A 17128-nucleotide genomic window follows, 5' to 3' on the forward strand; every position below is an offset into this window, starting at 1 on the left:
TCAATCGGTATAGTGTGGAGCCTCGGCGGTGGTCTGGTGCCACTGTGTAAATAAATGTTAGTGAGCAATCAATAAACGTAGAGAAAATAAATAGATCATGACACCTAGATTTACGTGGTTTGTAAAGCCTACCTTCATAGTGGTTTTGGGGTGGGGAGAGTCCACTATAATATGCTTATTTATAGTCTCTCATGATCTGTCTTTCTCTCTGTACAATGGAGTTATCCTCACTCGTCTCCTTGCCCAGAGGTTGAAGAAGCTGAAGCCGTTGAAATCAAAGAAGCCCCCCCTAGGGAGTGATCTGTTCCCTTTTCTTTATCCTTTGACCCTTCCTTACTTCACTTCCCTTCACTTATGTTATATTACCTCTCATTTATGTCCCATTTCCTGTTTTATTTCTGACACCCTTATCAGCCTTTTTTCCATTCTCTCTCTTCTTCTTTCATTCTTTTGTCTTCTAGTGTAGACCTTTTGATGGGCTAGACTTGATTATTTGGGTCTGTGATATTTTATCTCTTACAAAAACACAAAAAAATAAAATATAGAATTAAGAAATTATTTAAAACAATGAGATTTATAAAAAAATAAAAAAAAAATGGGGTAACATATTTAAAGTTACAAACAAAGTTAAATTATATAAATCCTTTTTAGATTTTAAAATTACATGAATGTCATATAGATTTGAAATTTACAAAAATTTCATCCAAAATCAAGAAAATTATAAAATTGTCGTTAGAATAGTTTGGAATTGGTTGGAACGGATCAAAATTTGAAAGAAAACGGTATGGGGATGCATAATGTATTAAGTTACATCATAATGGAAAATTTCGATTATTCGAAAACGGAATAGAGTTCAAAAGTATGCTTATTCACTCAACTGTTCAGAGTTTTTTTGTTTTGCATCTCATTTTTTCAACAGTGACACATTGTATCCTCAAACTATGAGTACTGTGCTCTCCCTCCATTAAGATTTAACTATTAACATGGTGGGACATCACCTATTTTTTAACGATCATACTTTAATTAGGTACGAAGTGTAATTTTTAATAGTTACGAAGTCCCCGGTGCTTTGAGAGAGGAAAATGTACTTTTCCCCTAATAAAAAATGTCGCAAAGCAGTAGTTGGCATCCATCGAGAACACACAAAAGGTTTTAAAATAAGAAAAATTTACTTGTAAGTACAATTGTGCATTAATATGTACACTAATCTAAAGTGATTAGTCAAAAATAAATTTTATTAAAAATAATATTAATTTAATACGTAGATTAATATGCAATTTTACTTATATATAACAAAACTTGAATAGAATAAAAGCTGAAGAGAATCAAGATATGAGAAGACAAGCAAGATATGAGGATCCTCTGTCTCTTTCCAAGTCAAGTCAATGCCTTAATTTCCACATCCATGTGTACGACAGGATAACATATTTGCTTGTGTAACGCATGAAACTATTAAGTTTTAACTTTTAAGATCAGCATCTATTATTCCACATTGATTTAGACAAATTGGGCTCAACATTGACCGAGTCGTATGAGGTGCCTTCATTTTCGGACAAGATTTCTCACTTTAGCAAATCTTGGGTCTCAAGACATGATTAATATCTCCTCTAATCAACCTTTGATCTGCCTATATATATATATATATATATGAATTTGATCTAAAAACTCCCCCAAAATCCATATGAGTAAAACCTTAATTGAGAAATATATTTTTGTTATAAAACTAATGAAAAGAGAGAGAGCGAAAGACAAAGAGAGAGAGAGATCATCTGAACTTCTAGTTCACCTATAATAATCAAGATAACGTCGAATTATTTTATTTTATTTGCTTCAAGCAAATTTTTCTTTCCGCTCATGGTGGAAAGACTTTATAGTAAAAGAATCTTCTGGTTCTTTTATAGACGTCCATATGAAAATTATTCGACTTATCGTAATTGATTTCGAATGATTAAGTTAATCATGAAAACATAAATATTTTGAATCATATCACTTTTAATGCATCATAATATTTGATTCAATAGTTGTATAATATCATCTCAAAGAGAAAGCTGATAGTTTTTCTAATACGAGCTTCTGGTCCGAAATCATAGAAGTACTATAAAGATATTCATTACCACATCCAAGCTCTTAGTTTCTTTAAAAAAAAATGCACCATTCTCTTCTGAGAATGATATAAATCCAATACCATTGACTTCAGGGGATCCTCATATCGTGCATTGACTTCAGGGGATCCTCATATCATATCGTGTAATGATATAAACACTAACCTTCTGAGAGACGCTTTAGTATTCTATATTGAAAACCTTGATTGATACCTATATATATAAGAGTATAAAGGTGGTTTTGGTCGTCATAATTGACGGTTAAAGACGGTCAATTATGACGACTACGGGCCGTCATAATTGAAGATTAAGTACGATTAATTATGACGACTAAAGATGGCCATACAAGTCAGCTTATAACAATTTTGACACATATTCGAGATTTATTATTTGTAGTGTACTGATGGTGCTAGTGGCTCATAGGGTCGTTGCTGCATTAGTTCAGTTTTGCCAAGTCAAATGCCTGCAGGACTTTCATTCATTTAATTTAAAGAGAAAGCTCCAGACAATTTCTCCTCCCATGGTTCGCATATATACTCTCTAACTTCTCGCCTGAGAATTTCATACCATAAACCAATATGCATTCAGAAGAAAATTAAAATAAAAATTATATATAAAAAGGTGATTAAAATGTAAGGAAATGCTTTGGCTACCGCTGGGATGGTTGGCCTTTTTTTTTTTTTTTTTTTTTAATGATTAAGAAAAAATTATTTAATATTATTATAAATCCTTTTTATTTTTTAAAAATATTTAAAAATATTAAAAAATGATTTGAAAAAATAATAATAATAAGTTGACTAGAACCAAATGATATTCTAGAGGGGCGGCTGTGCCTTCGTCAATGTTGACTGTTGAGTACTGATTGGGTAATAAAACTTGCAGGCATCTTGATCTGTGCATGCCAGCCAACAAGCCAAATTCCTGGTAATCTTGTATTGTACGATTTGTACTTCATTGCTTTACACTATAATTTTGGGCTACAAGGTTATTTCCCCCGTATAATAATTATATTTATGATTTTTACATTACAAATTATATATAATTTTTCATCCTTTTATTTTCTTTCTTTTAGCAAATATGTGATATAGAAATGGTGAGTAGAATAATTTAATTAATTTAATAGGAATAAAAAAATCAAAAATCAAAAATCAAACAAATATGATTCTAAGAATTTTCTGAAAGTAGTTACGAAAAGTTCAAAAGTTTGATTCTAAAAATTTTCTTAAAGTAGTTGCGTACATGGATGTTAAACAACTTATCAATCTTTCTCAAGTAATATTCGTGGAATCCCTCAAATTCAATATTTTTGTTTTTATCTTTCTCAATTACTATTCGTGTTTTAGCTTTTCTTTAATTATAATAAATTTCCATAAAAAATAGTGTTGAGACAACAAATATATTGCATATAGACAAAGACTTGGTCAACAAATATGCAATGTTCTCTAACTTTCGTTTATATATTTGTGCTGAGCAAGCGAACGTGGCTAATTGTCATCCAAGAATAACTACCAGGACCTAGCCGGCCAGCTCTGTAGAGCATCATCATCATCTTCGCGCTCGATTCTGTCCCTTCATTTTCTTCCCCAATACACCGGCCTGATTTGGTCGCTCTAAAGGTTATATATTTTTCTACTAGTTTACGAAGGGACGGGAATTAAGCACCGAAGATCAGTTCTCTCTAGTAAGTCCATAATCTCTTTGGTGAAAGTTTCTTCAATTTTGACATTTTAATACCAGCTGAAACTTTCTTATATAGATGATGGATACAAGTCATGATTATACAGTAGCTCTCTATGAAGCCTCACTTGATGGGTCTGTAAGCACCTTGGACACTTTGATGCAAAGGGATAGGCTCATTCTTCACAAAATCTCACTCACATCCTTCACCGAAACCCCCTTACACATAGCAGCTTTACTTGGCCACCTCCAATTTACTAATGCTCTTCTACAAAGAAAAGCACAACTTGTGGAAAAAGTGGACTCATCAGGCCGAACTGCCCTTCACTTGGCCTGTGCAGAGGGTCACACCCAGGTTGTGAAAGCATTGTTGCAAGCGAATATGGATATGTGCTTAGTTTCTGATCAAGAGGGGAGAATTCCTCTCCACTTAGCCGCAATGAGAGGACACGTAGAGGTGATAAAAGAATTGCTTATTGCACATCCAGGCTCAATCTATCGGGTGAATCTGTATGGAGACAATGTTTTACATTTGTGTGTTCGGTATAATTGTTTGGATGCTCTGAAATTATTGGTGGAATCCGTAAATGATGAAGATTTCGTCAACTCCAAAGACAATGATGGTAACTCCATATTGCATTTAGCTGCGATGCTCGGGCAAATGAAGGTACGTTTAACAATCTCGATCTAGAGTTACATATTTTTGTTGACCGTTGATCCATATTTCCACTGGAAGCCTTAAAGTCTCTTTCTTTTTGTTTGTTTTAGTAAATGGCTAGTGATTTTCCATAAAGATGCATGTTGTCATGAAATACGAGCAAGAGATCGAGAAATTTCCGGTGGATGTAACTACGAAGACTTAATTAATTGTTCTAACTTCTAAATGATCGATGTAGGACGCTTGTGACTGAGTAGAATCTCTTAATTGCGCAAATGTTGGAAATATTTTTACAATAATATATATTAATTATAATTATTATTAATAATATTTTGGCACATACTTGTCAAAAAGGGTTTTAGGTTGCATTTAGGATGTAATGTCAAATAATCTGTGAGTAGTAATAAAAAAATATTAAAAAATTAATAATAAAATATTTAATAATAACAAATAAAAGTATTAAAATATTAAATAGAGGTGGACTATCCTAACACAACCTTAATCTTCATTTAAACGATGACTCCACACTGACATGGGCTTTTGGCCCAGCCAAGACGCAAGACACAACAAGCGCCTTGCGGCAGCTCCACAGAGCGTGTGGCCCACGAGCCCAAGTGCGCACGAAATTGATCTAAAAGTTATTCACCAAGGACGCTTTGGTTGGGACTCAAAGCAGTGCCGACTGGTTGGTGGTGAGCGTCGTGACGGTTGGTTTGGGTTTCATTTGGTAACAGGTATATCATGTATATACCCACGAAAAAGCATTGTATCTTTGAGTTGCAGTTTTTGTTTTTGTTTTTTGGAGTTTGCCCTTGAAGAACTTTAAGGCTTTTTGTATTAATTGGATGAAACGATGGTTGTCGTATTTGTGCAGACTATAAAATACTTAGTTTCGATACCAGAACTAAAAAGAAAGGCCAATGCCATAAATAGGATTGGTAACATGACAGCTTTGGATGTCTCGGAGACTTGTCATAGAGATTTCAAATGTCTTCAAATCCAAGACATTCTAAAGGCAGCAGGTGTTAGAAGATCCAAGGATTTGAATTCTTCCCTATTACCCGCATTACATGATGCGGAAGCACAATCAGCTCAATCCATTATTGAAAAACGGCTGGTTCTATCAAGCTTTTGGAAATGGGTTAAACATGTAGATTTGCAGCGTCAGGGCAGTTGGATTGATGAGACACGTGGCACATTGATGTTGGTGGCCACTGTGATTGCAACCGTGACTTTTCAAGCAGGGCTCAACCCCCCAGGTGGTGTTTGGCAAGATTCAAACGATGGTACTGTTGCAGCAGGCACGTCAATATTTCTATCTCAAGTTGACAAGCATAAGAAAGCTGATTACCATTCATTCATGCTTTACAACAGCACCTCTTTTGTTACAGCTCTAAACGTTCTGCTTGTGGTAATTTGTGGAAGTTCTCTGAGAAACAAGTTTGTTATATGGCTTTTGACCTTAACAATGTTTATTGCAATCTGGGCCATGGCACTCACCTACTTCAACGCAGCAAATTTGGTGAACCCGAAGTTGCCCTATTTTCATAAACACTACACACCCATCTGGTCTATAGTGTTTCTGGTTACTGGTGCGATTCACATAATCCGCCTATTAGTTTGGACAGGGAAGTTGTTGCTCCAATTCATGCGCTGGTTAACCAAGCGTCCAGCAAACGATGCCATCAACGCCTGAAAGAAAATTTGTCATAGAAGTTGAAATGATTTTGGATCCTGCTGGCAGATGCATGTCTTTGTTCTATACATATAATGTGTAGCAGTTTGCTGCAGCAAGAAATGGTTGCATTTACTGTTTGTTAAATTATGTTGTCTCTACTGTAATGAGTACTGTGTCGGATGTATGCTATTCTGTTTCTGCTGGGAATCGGATGAAATAATACCCTGAAAACCCTATTTGTCGACACTTTTTTTATTAATAACGTGCAAAAATATTATATATATCTTCTATTTATAATAATAAACGCCTATCTCACTGCTACACAGTAGTCTTTCTCATTCCGTTTCCATTTTTAATTTTGTGCTGATTGTCCGTGTAAGTCTGGATAGTTATTCTTTGCCGTTATTCTTTGCATCTGTCAGTTCACTTTTGTCCATTTTCAATGCATGGTTACAGTTATTCTTTGCATCCGTCAGTTCACTTTTGTCCTTTCCAATGCATGGTAACAGTTATTCTTTGCAGTTGTTTCTGTCAGTTCACTTTTGTCCCTTTCCAATGCATGGTTAACCAGGTATCAATATAGCCTTTGTCCATATTTACTGATATTTACTGATAAGTATTAAATAAATAAAACTCTTCCAGCCAATTTCCAAATTTCAGCCATGCTAAAATAACGAATCTAACTAATAAATTAAAAAATAAAAACCCAATGTAGCTAATAAAAAAAATCAAAACTGAGAATCATGCTTCCAGCCCACTAAAAAAATGATCACTGATGATTATTAAATGCATGCGTACAGGTAACGTGTCAGCCATGCACAAGTAATTCCAACATAGCTAATGGGCTTCTCAACCTTCGCTGCTCCAGGTAAAATAGTAATTCCATCTGTCCTACAAACAAACTACCACCTCAATAAATCTGTCAATTAGCTGTCAATTCCAACATAGTAATTTCAACATTCTTTCAACACTTCCTGACAAGTAAAATTAAATCTGTCAGATTAAATAAATCAACACTTCCAGCCTAAATAAAATTCTTTCCAATGCATGGTTAACCAGGTATCAATATAGCCTTTGTCCATCATCAGTGCATGCGTGCAGGTAACGTGTCAGCCATGCTTTCAGTCCATTAAAAAAAATTACTGATAAGTATTAAATAAATCAAACTCTTCCAGCCAGTTTCCAAATGTCAGCCATGCTTCCAGCTTATTAAAAAATAACGAATCTAACTAATAAATTACAAAATCAAAACCCAATGTAGCTAATAAAAAAATTAAAACTGAGAATCATGCTTTCAGCCCACTAAAAGAATGATCACCAGTCATCCTTTCAGTCTACTAAAAATACATCACAGATCAGTATTGATTTAAATAAAGAGAGTAATCATGGTTTTAGCAGTGGTTTTGCAGGGTGATTGGACATCCTGGAGGATTGAGGAGAACAAAGCACTTTAAAAGGGTCTTTATGGGTCATTTGTGGTTTACTGCTAGCTTGTTTCGTGTAGTTGGTTTGGTGTTTTCTTTAGAGGTACATATTTCCTTAAGTGTGTTATTTCTTGGTTCTTCTCTCTTCTCTATAGAACAGTGTACTTTAAAATGGCCTTTATGACTTATTTTTGGTTTACTGTATGCTGGTTGTGAGAACTAATTTGGTGATTTTTCCTTGAGGTACATATTTTTCCATTGTTTACTGCAGTACTTATTGTTTTCTGTTTATTTTTTCTTGTGAATTTTTTTCAGGTGTTGTTGGTTGGGGACTTTCAGAGTTTTACACATTTCTAGTTTTTATCTTTGTAAGTATATAGTGTGGTTTACTTTGTTATCTTTAATACTCTTGTGTATTCTTACAGTTTGTGGGTCAAAGTGTGGACTGTGCATGAACTGTGTTTCAAATTACTCTTATACTCTTATTATAAATAAGGAAGTTTACATTTTTTTTATAGGTATAAATAAGGAAGTTTAAACACTGTTAAACACACAGTATCTTATTTCTATTTCTTAATTCTTATGCATCTAAATGTATAAAAACTTTTAAAAAAACTGTAAACAAATGGAACAACAGTTAAATCATGTGCCACCCAAAAAATAAATCAGATCAATTAAATCAAAAAATGAAAAAGAGAATAAAACAATTACATGCAAATCAAAATAATCTGCCTATACATAGGTATAAATAAGGAAGTTTAAATTATCAAATATGAATGACCCACAAACAGAAGAAATAAGGAGATAAGTAAGAGCCAACAAATATTAAGTAGCAAAAACTCTAAAGCTGCGTTCAAGCCAACAAACAGATGTATGAAGAAATAATGCATGGATACTACTTCAAAGAAACCATCACAAAGGGATGCCCATGCATCGAGCTACATGTAATGAGTAACTCAAATTCTATGTTTCACAGAAAACAACAAGCTGCAGAAATTGTACAGAATCATGAAATGACTTGTACATGATTTGTGATAGTCAGGACGATACAAGCACAACATTAAATCCCAATATTGCAAAGGATTGAGAAATTCATACTAATTGCTATACAGAATTCTAACTTCCCACGAAATTGTATTATTTCCATTATGACAGAATCCTAAGCTAAGGCCAATATAATAATTAGGATTAGAAAATGTGATATACATACCTGGAAATACCTACACCAACACACAGTGACAGGGTTAGATAAACTAAATTTATAAGGGCGTATTCGAACCACAAATATATATAATATTCGAATGAAAAAAAAAATCTAATGCGCCCATAATTAAAGTGGAACAGAAATACACAAACGTGGGCAAAAGTTTGTCAATTCATTCAATAATTAAAAAAAGCAGTATGCCATCAACAAATGCGTATCTAGGTACAATTAGGTTAAGATTTATAGACCAAGTATGCCTTTTCTAATTAATAGTAGCCTAAGAAATTTTACATCCTGAACTTACTAATTAACAGTGACCTAAGAAATTCTAATTAACAGTGGCCTAAGAAATTTTGCCTAATTTGTCTAATTAAAACATAATGGATGCATCCTTGTGTAAGACTTCATTATACTCGTGACAAGCATAACAATGCAACATGCAAATAGCTTTAAAAGTTACTTTTAGATTGAGAAACAGAGAAAATAAAGAGCAGAGAACAACAGGTAGACCTGAACACGTTAGGGCAACCGGCATCTCCTGAGCTGTAGCAACACGTAAACAGGTCAAGAGCAGTAAAAGGTATTGAACCTTTCTAATAGAGAGTGAGAGATCCGAACCTGAAGTAAAATAAAAGAAACCCATCAATCATGACATACAAATAAAAAAGAAACCCAAATTTTTTTTTTCAAAAACAAAGAAATCGGATCCTTTAAACGAAAATAAAAAATAAAAATCATACCTTGGATCCTTTACCACAAGAGGAAGATGGCCTCACAGATCAGTGGAGATGGGCTCACAGAAGAGGATGCGTAGAGGTGGTTCAATGGAGGAGGTGGGTGACGATGAAGGAGCTCGGACATGAAGGAAGAAGGAGAAGGAAGAAAAACGAAGAGGAGAAGAAAAATAGAAGAGGGAAAGGGAAGTGAGGTGCGGCGCGGGGAGAGGGGTAAGCGATGAAGCCCTAGGAGATTTCCAAACGACGCCGTTTTCAGCTTAGGGGCTAAGCACCCCTCACTCACACGGGCTGGGCCCTCACACACACCCCGTTGGCCCAACAGAAAAAAACACACACAAAGCCATCAACAAAAGGCCCTTTACAGGAACATTTGTCACATATAGAAAATCTTGTGGCACAAGTTTCACAGAATGAGTGGAAGATTGAACTTTTAGTAGATCTCGATCGACTCAACCAAAAGCAGTACAAGAATTTCAATGTCGTCTCTATTGAAGCTATACAAGATGACACAAAATGATGAATCAGAGTAAAAACATCAAATGACTCATATTTTGAACTGATGTTTTTGTTGGGCTCGTATTAAACTTATCACATGTGTTGGACTAAGTTATGTTTTGAACAAATGTTTTTGTTGGGCTTGTATTAAACTTATCACATGAAATTTTGCTAAAACTATCGATGTTATAAATATGTGTTAGACTATATCATATTTTGAACTAATATTTTTATCTTTTAATCTATACAAGCATGTAATTATTATACTATACTTAACTATCATTATCTTAAATATTTGCTAGATTTCACAACTTTTTCTATAAATTTTAAATTATTGATTGAAATCAATTTTTTTATAAAATATATACTTTTTTTTAAATAATTATTTCATTAAACTAGAGCAACGTTGCTCGTACCTAGTATATATATATATATATATCGCTTGTAAGGAGGAATTAATATATATAAACTAGCTCGAGCTTAATTTCAGTATAATCAAGCTAATTAAGCTCGACGGCCGTAACTTGCTCAAACTAAGGTCAGTTACAACTCTGATCTTATTCATAACTTGCTCATATATATGCATGGACTTACTACTTGACTTTCTCCGCAACACAAGATATATAAAATTTTGAGATTTGAAAAAGTTGAATTGTTTATTATATTTTGTATAGGAATTTGAAAAAACTGTAATGATAAGATGAGATGAGATAAAACATTTTCACTATCCAAATGGGACCTTTAGACCGAAAATTTGAGAGGGAGTTAAGGTGCCAAGTTGAAAATTTCAGCCTCTTTGGCTTTTCATAATTTTACCCATTTTATTATTAACATATTGTTTATGCACACAAGATATTTAGTTGTGATGGCCCCAACTCCCACGTACGGACACGTGGAAATCGAGGTGTCAAAATGATGACAACACGGGTCACGCATCCCATCGCCAAGTGCCAAGTGTGTGTACATGCAACACGTGTATATAAAAAATAACGCAGCGGATAATAAAAATCTTTCAACTAAGTACCAAAATTTTGTTTAAATACAAACTCGCTCAAAACAAGCGTATTAAAATAATACAAGTCTCAATAATGTCACAAATCTGAAAATACATAATTAAAGACGGAAAATAATACAAGCCAAAAACTTCAATTAGTCCTCTGGCGAAGCCGCCCCCTTAGGCTCAGCCTCATCTTCATCTGCATCAAAATCTACGGTATCACAGGTAAATAAGAATCCAAACAAACGTCGAGATAAAAATACATTCATGCCGAACAAATGCATGATTATGATGTCATGTGCATGAGATCCAAAAATCATCATTTCCTAGAAAAAGAATAATTTTCTACGAACGCCAAAAATCTTATTTGGCCCAGAAATCCAATCTCGTCATTTTCCCGGAAAATGGCCCAATATCCATTATCAAAATCAATATCCAATTTTAATCCATATGCACTATGGTATCCCATAGGGACCATCCGCACACCCTGGCACCCTTCGTCACACCATGGGTAACGACCAAACGTGTGACTTCGTAACGAGCGATGCCCAATTCCGTATCCAGTGCGTTCGTAGCCAAGCATCATCTAGGCCTCGACAGCAGAAGGGCCACAGAGTCGGCAAGAGAGCGTTACCATCCCGTCCGATCCAATTGTCGCCCAACGACAACCCAGGAGACATCACTCAGTATATTGCGCTCCCGAATGACCAGATAAGATCCACCAAGATAATGCCCCATCCTGACTTGGGGTCGTGATACACACGTACTCAAAAATCTATTAACACTTGAAAACTCAGTTTTCAATTTCCAACACATGTACATGCATGCACCATGCAATGCAAATGACAAGACAAATTATCCAATAAACCCAACATCATCCAAACATAAATAACTTCATCCTCAAATCCATCCAACCCCTGACTCCTCGAACTCAGTCCGGCACAAGCAACCAAATCACAATGTATTATTAAAGCAAAAATATATTTAAATCTTAAAGGAAGTTTGGAAAATGCTTACAATGCCATAAAACATTTTTTGAATGATCACGGAGGTGCAAAAAGCGGCGGCTAACAGTGCAAATCGCACGAAGCCCTTGGGTCTCAAAATACCCACTTTTGAATGGAGACAAACTAACACTTGGAATTGTTAACGAAGGGCTTAGAGGTGTTGGTAAAGCTAATGGAAGTGGTGGCTGGTCGTGGGTGGAGGCGAAAGTGGCAATGGAAGTAAAAAATGGCTCAATCGGATTTTAGCTCATGGTGGTTGCTCCAGTGACCGATCGGAGCTGGAAATGGGTGAGTTAGGTCAACAAGAAGCCGATTATGAAGTGGTGAAGAAATGGGGGCCGGAGGTGGAGCGACAGTAGCGCTAGAGCAAATGGATGTCGTGGCTTGGAGGGGCTCGTGATGGCTATTGGCGACGCAAGAGGGGCTAGAAACGGAGGAGGGTGGACGCCAACAGGTGGGGAAGAGGATGGGAAGGGCAGTGAGAAGCACGGCCAGCAGACGGCAGCGCTACGGCGGGACGAAAGAAATCAACGAGAAGAAAAGAAAGAGCTGTTGCATGGGAGGAGAGAGAGAGAGACCGGAGAAAAATGGGAAGAAAGAAAAGAAAGAAGGAAAAAAAGGGGGGGAAAGGAAAAGAAAAAAAAAATGGGGAAAAGAAATGAAATCCAATCCTCACATCTTGGGTCATGAAACTGATCTAACAAAAAATAATTTTAAAACAGCAAAGTTAAATAAAATAATTTAAGCTCAGTAACTTAGTAAAATAAAATAATAAAATTCAACAATAAACTAATTTAAAATAAGGAGCACAATAAAATAAATAAAAGCTAAATAAAACACTACAACTTAATATTAATAAAATAAAATAGTTAAAGCTCAACAATAAAACAATTCAAGGTAAAGATTAATTTAAATACGAAATAATTATTAATATCAAGAAAACACATTATTTAAATCTCACAACTTAAAGAAGATCATAAAACAATACAATGAGAAACACATTTAATTTAAAATAAAAGAACTACTAATTATAATTTTAGGTAATCATTCAATTAAAATACACATAAATATGAGGTATCACATCCTCCCCCCTTAAAATAAATTTTGTTCTCGAAATTTGTGAGGTCAAACATTAGCACCAAGCAGGATATAATGTACAACTCAAGACACATTCGAGAAAACATACCATCAACTAATCCCATGCAAGCACAAGTAAAGCTCTCCCAAATCTACTCACATGCTATAACGTCCAAACCTTCACTGTATACTACAACTTGGTAACCTAATAGCCACTTCTAAAGTTAACCAACCATAAATATATTACACAACCAAATGATTAATCTCTAACTACAAGCATCTTCTCAAAATTTCGAGTTATCACTAATTCCTCAAAATCAGTACAAAATTTAAACACCTAATTATCCTCAAATTTCACGCTCCGGCTGTGCACTCTAATAATTCACCAAAATATATAATGACTATGTCTTCATAAATTAACACCATGAAGTACAAGCTCGATCAACACCTACTAACAAGAAAATCTTCACCACATTTTGATAGAAAATCCTGTCTCCCAAAATCATGAATTATCAACATCCATTCCTCAGTTGGTTGTCGCTGCCTTAATCAAAATCAATGTTCCACTAAATACATCCATGATCCCCACAAGAAAACCAATATCAAATAACCTCAACATTCCCAAACTGAAAACAAGTAACTTCACCCCAAAATACACCCGTCTCATCTAAGACAAGGAACATCCCTTAAAAGGCTTGAGTCCATTCCGACCAACCAAAAAGAGTGACTATAAACTTCTACCCAACAACCTATACCTAAAAGCTCATCACCTAAATTCTAAATACCATCTATTTTGGTGGTGACTAGACCCAAAACAAACCATCATTGAACTCACCAAAACATTATTGAGATCTTCTTGGTAACTCACCCACCTACTTGTACTCTCAAAAGCTCTAGTATTAAAACTTCTAATTCCTTCAATCGCACATCACAAATAAACCTCAAGGCAAGCCACACTGTTTAAATCTTCAATCCACCAAAAACTATCGTATAACACTCATGGATCCTAATGCTTTATTACCTCATAAATATGGTTATGCTACCCACCGTTGATGCCTGAGTTTCAACTTCCAAGATTTTATCATACACCACACATGGTGACCCAACAATCTCTTCAAGTTAAATAACAATATCCCTAATTCTTCCAACTGGACGCTTGATCTCCAAAGAAAAGTATAGCCTCACAAATTTAAATTCCTATATGACTTCAAGTCGCAATTAATTCTCGAAGATAATTATAACAATTGTTACAAACCATCATTCCAATGGGTAACCCGCTTCAACTGCACATTCCTTTCAACTTACCAAACAACTCAAAGCCAATATCTCTTGAATTTAATATTATCACATAGATTCCTCTTCAACTCCTACCAAGCCAAAAATAAATTAGACTAGGACCAACACTCTCCGAAATCCATACACACTCACCACTACTACGCACTCTTAGCCAACACCAATAATCATTCAACCATACAAGTGATCTATTACCACATTTACATCATATGAACTTATATCCTCAAATCAACAAGAATCATTCCTGAATCTACTCAACTTACATCCTTAAATCAGCAACCAGCCATTGCTTAAAGTTTTCTACCGAAAATAACCTTAAACCTACTAATAATCCATTCCCAAAAGTCTACGGATCATAAAGTCTCAAATTCAATCGCATTCAATATCAACACATAACTACTGTTTCCAACACCTCAATGGATCTATTTCTTTCAAATCGATAAAAGTCATTTCCTAAAATTTACTACTACAATCTCAATTTAACAATAATCATTTTCTGAACTAGGTAGATATCTACAATCCTCAGACATATACACGAACTAGATCATTACCTTCAATCCTCAAAGAAATACACTCCTGAAAAATTTTCATATCAATAACTCACTCTGATCAACCTCATTTTAAGGGTTACAGACTAATCTGTCACTAAAATAGATCGCGCTAGTGCACAAAGTCTGTGAAACTAAAATCTCAAATCTTATTATAAATCAGTCCTCCAACTCTGCAATTCTAAAACCTTAAATCAAATAAGAATCATCTTCTGGAATTTCTAAGATCAATGAACTTACACCCCATAATAGAACAATTGACTCCCAAAGCTTTCAAAATCTAAAACATTAATGGATAATAAATCATTTTTCGAAATCCTCAAGATCAATGGCCTTAAATTTAAAACATTCGCCTTAAAAGCTTGTAGATTCTAAAGCCCCAAATGTTATCAAACTGTTTATCCAAGTTGGCAAAACCTAAAACTTCTAATTGAGTAATCCTTCAAATGCTTGTTGAACCTATCACCTAAAATCCCATAAACTTGTTTCATAAAATCTATAGGGCCTCAAACTTTTGGTGAACTTGTCATAAATCTATCCTTGAAGTTCATTGAACTTACAACCTACTACGCTATAGACCATTTCATAAACTCCATGGAACCTAAGAACTCAATTATCTTACTTCCCTAAGAGATCACCCAGATCATGCCATTCCCTTCAAGCCTCGATATTATAAAAGAAAAACCACATGGCTAAGCATTCAGGCCTACAACACTAAATGTTCAAGCCTAACAATGGTATTCTTGATAGTATCATCTTCCTGTCATAGCATAACCCTTAACCCCACTTTCCAACTCCAGACAAAACAAAACAAAATAAATTAAAACAAAATAAAATAAAATAAAATAAATTCCATGCAATAAAAATCAAATCAAATCAAATGGAATTAAATAAAGGAAATTCAAATTTAATAAAATAATTTCAAATTAAATAAAATCGAATCAAATTAAATAAATTTTTTTTAAATTAAATCAATAAATAATTTCAAATTAAACCTTTAAAATATTCTGGTACTACACTATGGGACTTGTAGTTTTATCCAAAGCCGAACTGTTCTGATACCACCTATGATGCCCCCAACTCCCATGTACGGACATGTGGAAATCGATGCATTGGGATGATGACAACACGAGTCACGCATCCCATTGCCAAGTGCCAAGTGAGTGTACATCAAAAATAACACAGCGGGTAATAAAAGTCTTTCAACTAAGTACCAGAATTTTGATTAAATACAAACTCGCTTAAAACAAGCATATCAAAATAATACAAGTCTCAATAGTGTCACAAATCCGAAAATACATAATTAAAGGCGGAAAATAATACAAGCCAAAAATTCCAATCAGTCCTCCGGTAGAGTCGCCTCCTCAATCTCAGTCTCCTCTTCATTTGCATCAAAAACTATGGTACCAAAGACGGTACCGAAGGTAAGTAATAATCCAAATAAACGTCGAGATAAAAATACATTCATGCCGAACAAATGCATGATTATGATGTCATGTGCATGAGACCCACAAATCATCATTTCCCTGAAAAAGAATAATTTTCCACGCACGCCAAAAATCTCATTTAGCCCAAAAATCAAATCTCGCCATTTTCCCAAAAAATGGCCCAATATCCATTATCAAAACCAATATCCAATTTTAATTCGTATGCACCATGGTCTCCCTAGGTATCATCCGCACACCCTGTCTCCCTTCGTCACACCATGGGTAACAACCATGCTTGTGACTTCGCAACGAGTAATGCCCAGTTTCGCAACCAGCGCGTTCGTAGCCAAGCATCCTCTAGCCCCCCGCCAGCAGAGGGGTCACGGAGTCGGCACGAGAACGTTACTGTCCCGTCCGATCCCGTTGTCGCCAGCGACAACCCAGGAGACGTCACTCAATATATTGCACTCCTGAGTGACCAGATGAGCTCCACTGAGATAATGCCCCATCCCAGTTCAGGGTCCTGATACACACGCACTCAAAAATCCATTAACACTTGAAAATCCAGTTTTCAATTTCCAACACATGTACATGCATGCACCATGCAATGCAAATAACAAGACAAATTATTCAATAAACCCAACATCATCCAAACATAAATAACTCCATCCTCAAATCCATCCGACCTCCAACTCCTCGGACTCAGTCTGGCACAACCAACCAAATCACAATGTATTGTTAAAGTAAAAATATATTTAAATTTTAAAGGAAGTTTGGAAAATACTCACAACGCTATAAAATATT

The 17128-nt window shown here is 35.1% G+C and overlaps 1 protein-coding gene across 4 annotated transcripts; it reads left to right on the top strand.

The window, feature by feature from the left end:
- Window positions 1-3547: 3547 nt before the first annotated feature.
- On the top strand, window positions 3548-8010 carry LOC122303288 (ankyrin repeat-containing protein At5g02620-like). 4 transcript variants are annotated; one of them, XM_043114988.1, is made up of 4 exons: window positions 3548-4446; window positions 6916-6983; window positions 7525-7642; window positions 7855-8010. In XM_043114988.1, exons 1-4 carry the CDS (start codon window positions 3859-3861, stop codon window positions 7894-7896), a joined length of 816 nt encoding a protein of 271 aa, XP_042970922.1. In that variant the 5' UTR covers window positions 3548-3858; the 3' UTR covers window positions 7897-8010. The 4 variants fall into 4 exon arrangements, 3 of the variants coding, with proteins under 3 accessions (XP_042970922.1, XP_042970921.1, XP_042970920.1); XR_006240647.1 differs by having other exon boundaries at window positions 3554-4446; window positions 7514-7642; XM_043114987.1 differs by lacking the exons at window positions 6916-6983; window positions 7525-7642; window positions 7855-8010 and adding an exon at window positions 5312-6361 and having other exon boundaries at window positions 3563-3783; window positions 3859-4446.
- Window positions 8011-17128: the final 9118 nt, after the last annotated feature.

Source organism: Carya illinoinensis, chromosome 3 (genome assembly GCF_018687715.1).
Source record: "Carya illinoinensis cultivar Pawnee chromosome 3, C.illinoinensisPawnee_v1, whole genome shotgun sequence".
NCBI lineage: Eukaryota > Viridiplantae > Streptophyta > Magnoliopsida > Fagales > Juglandaceae > Carya > Carya illinoinensis.

Bases quoted from the DNA above. Each gene is read 5' to 3' on its own strand.
- LOC122303288 (XM_043114987.1), top strand. From the start codon at position 3,859: ATGATGGATACAAGTCATGATTATACAGTAGCTCTCTATGAAGCCTCA. The intron at 4,447-5,311 runs GTACGTTTAACA...GTATTTGTGCAG, and splicing joins CGATGCTCGGGCAAATGAAG to ACTATAAAATACTTAGTTTC.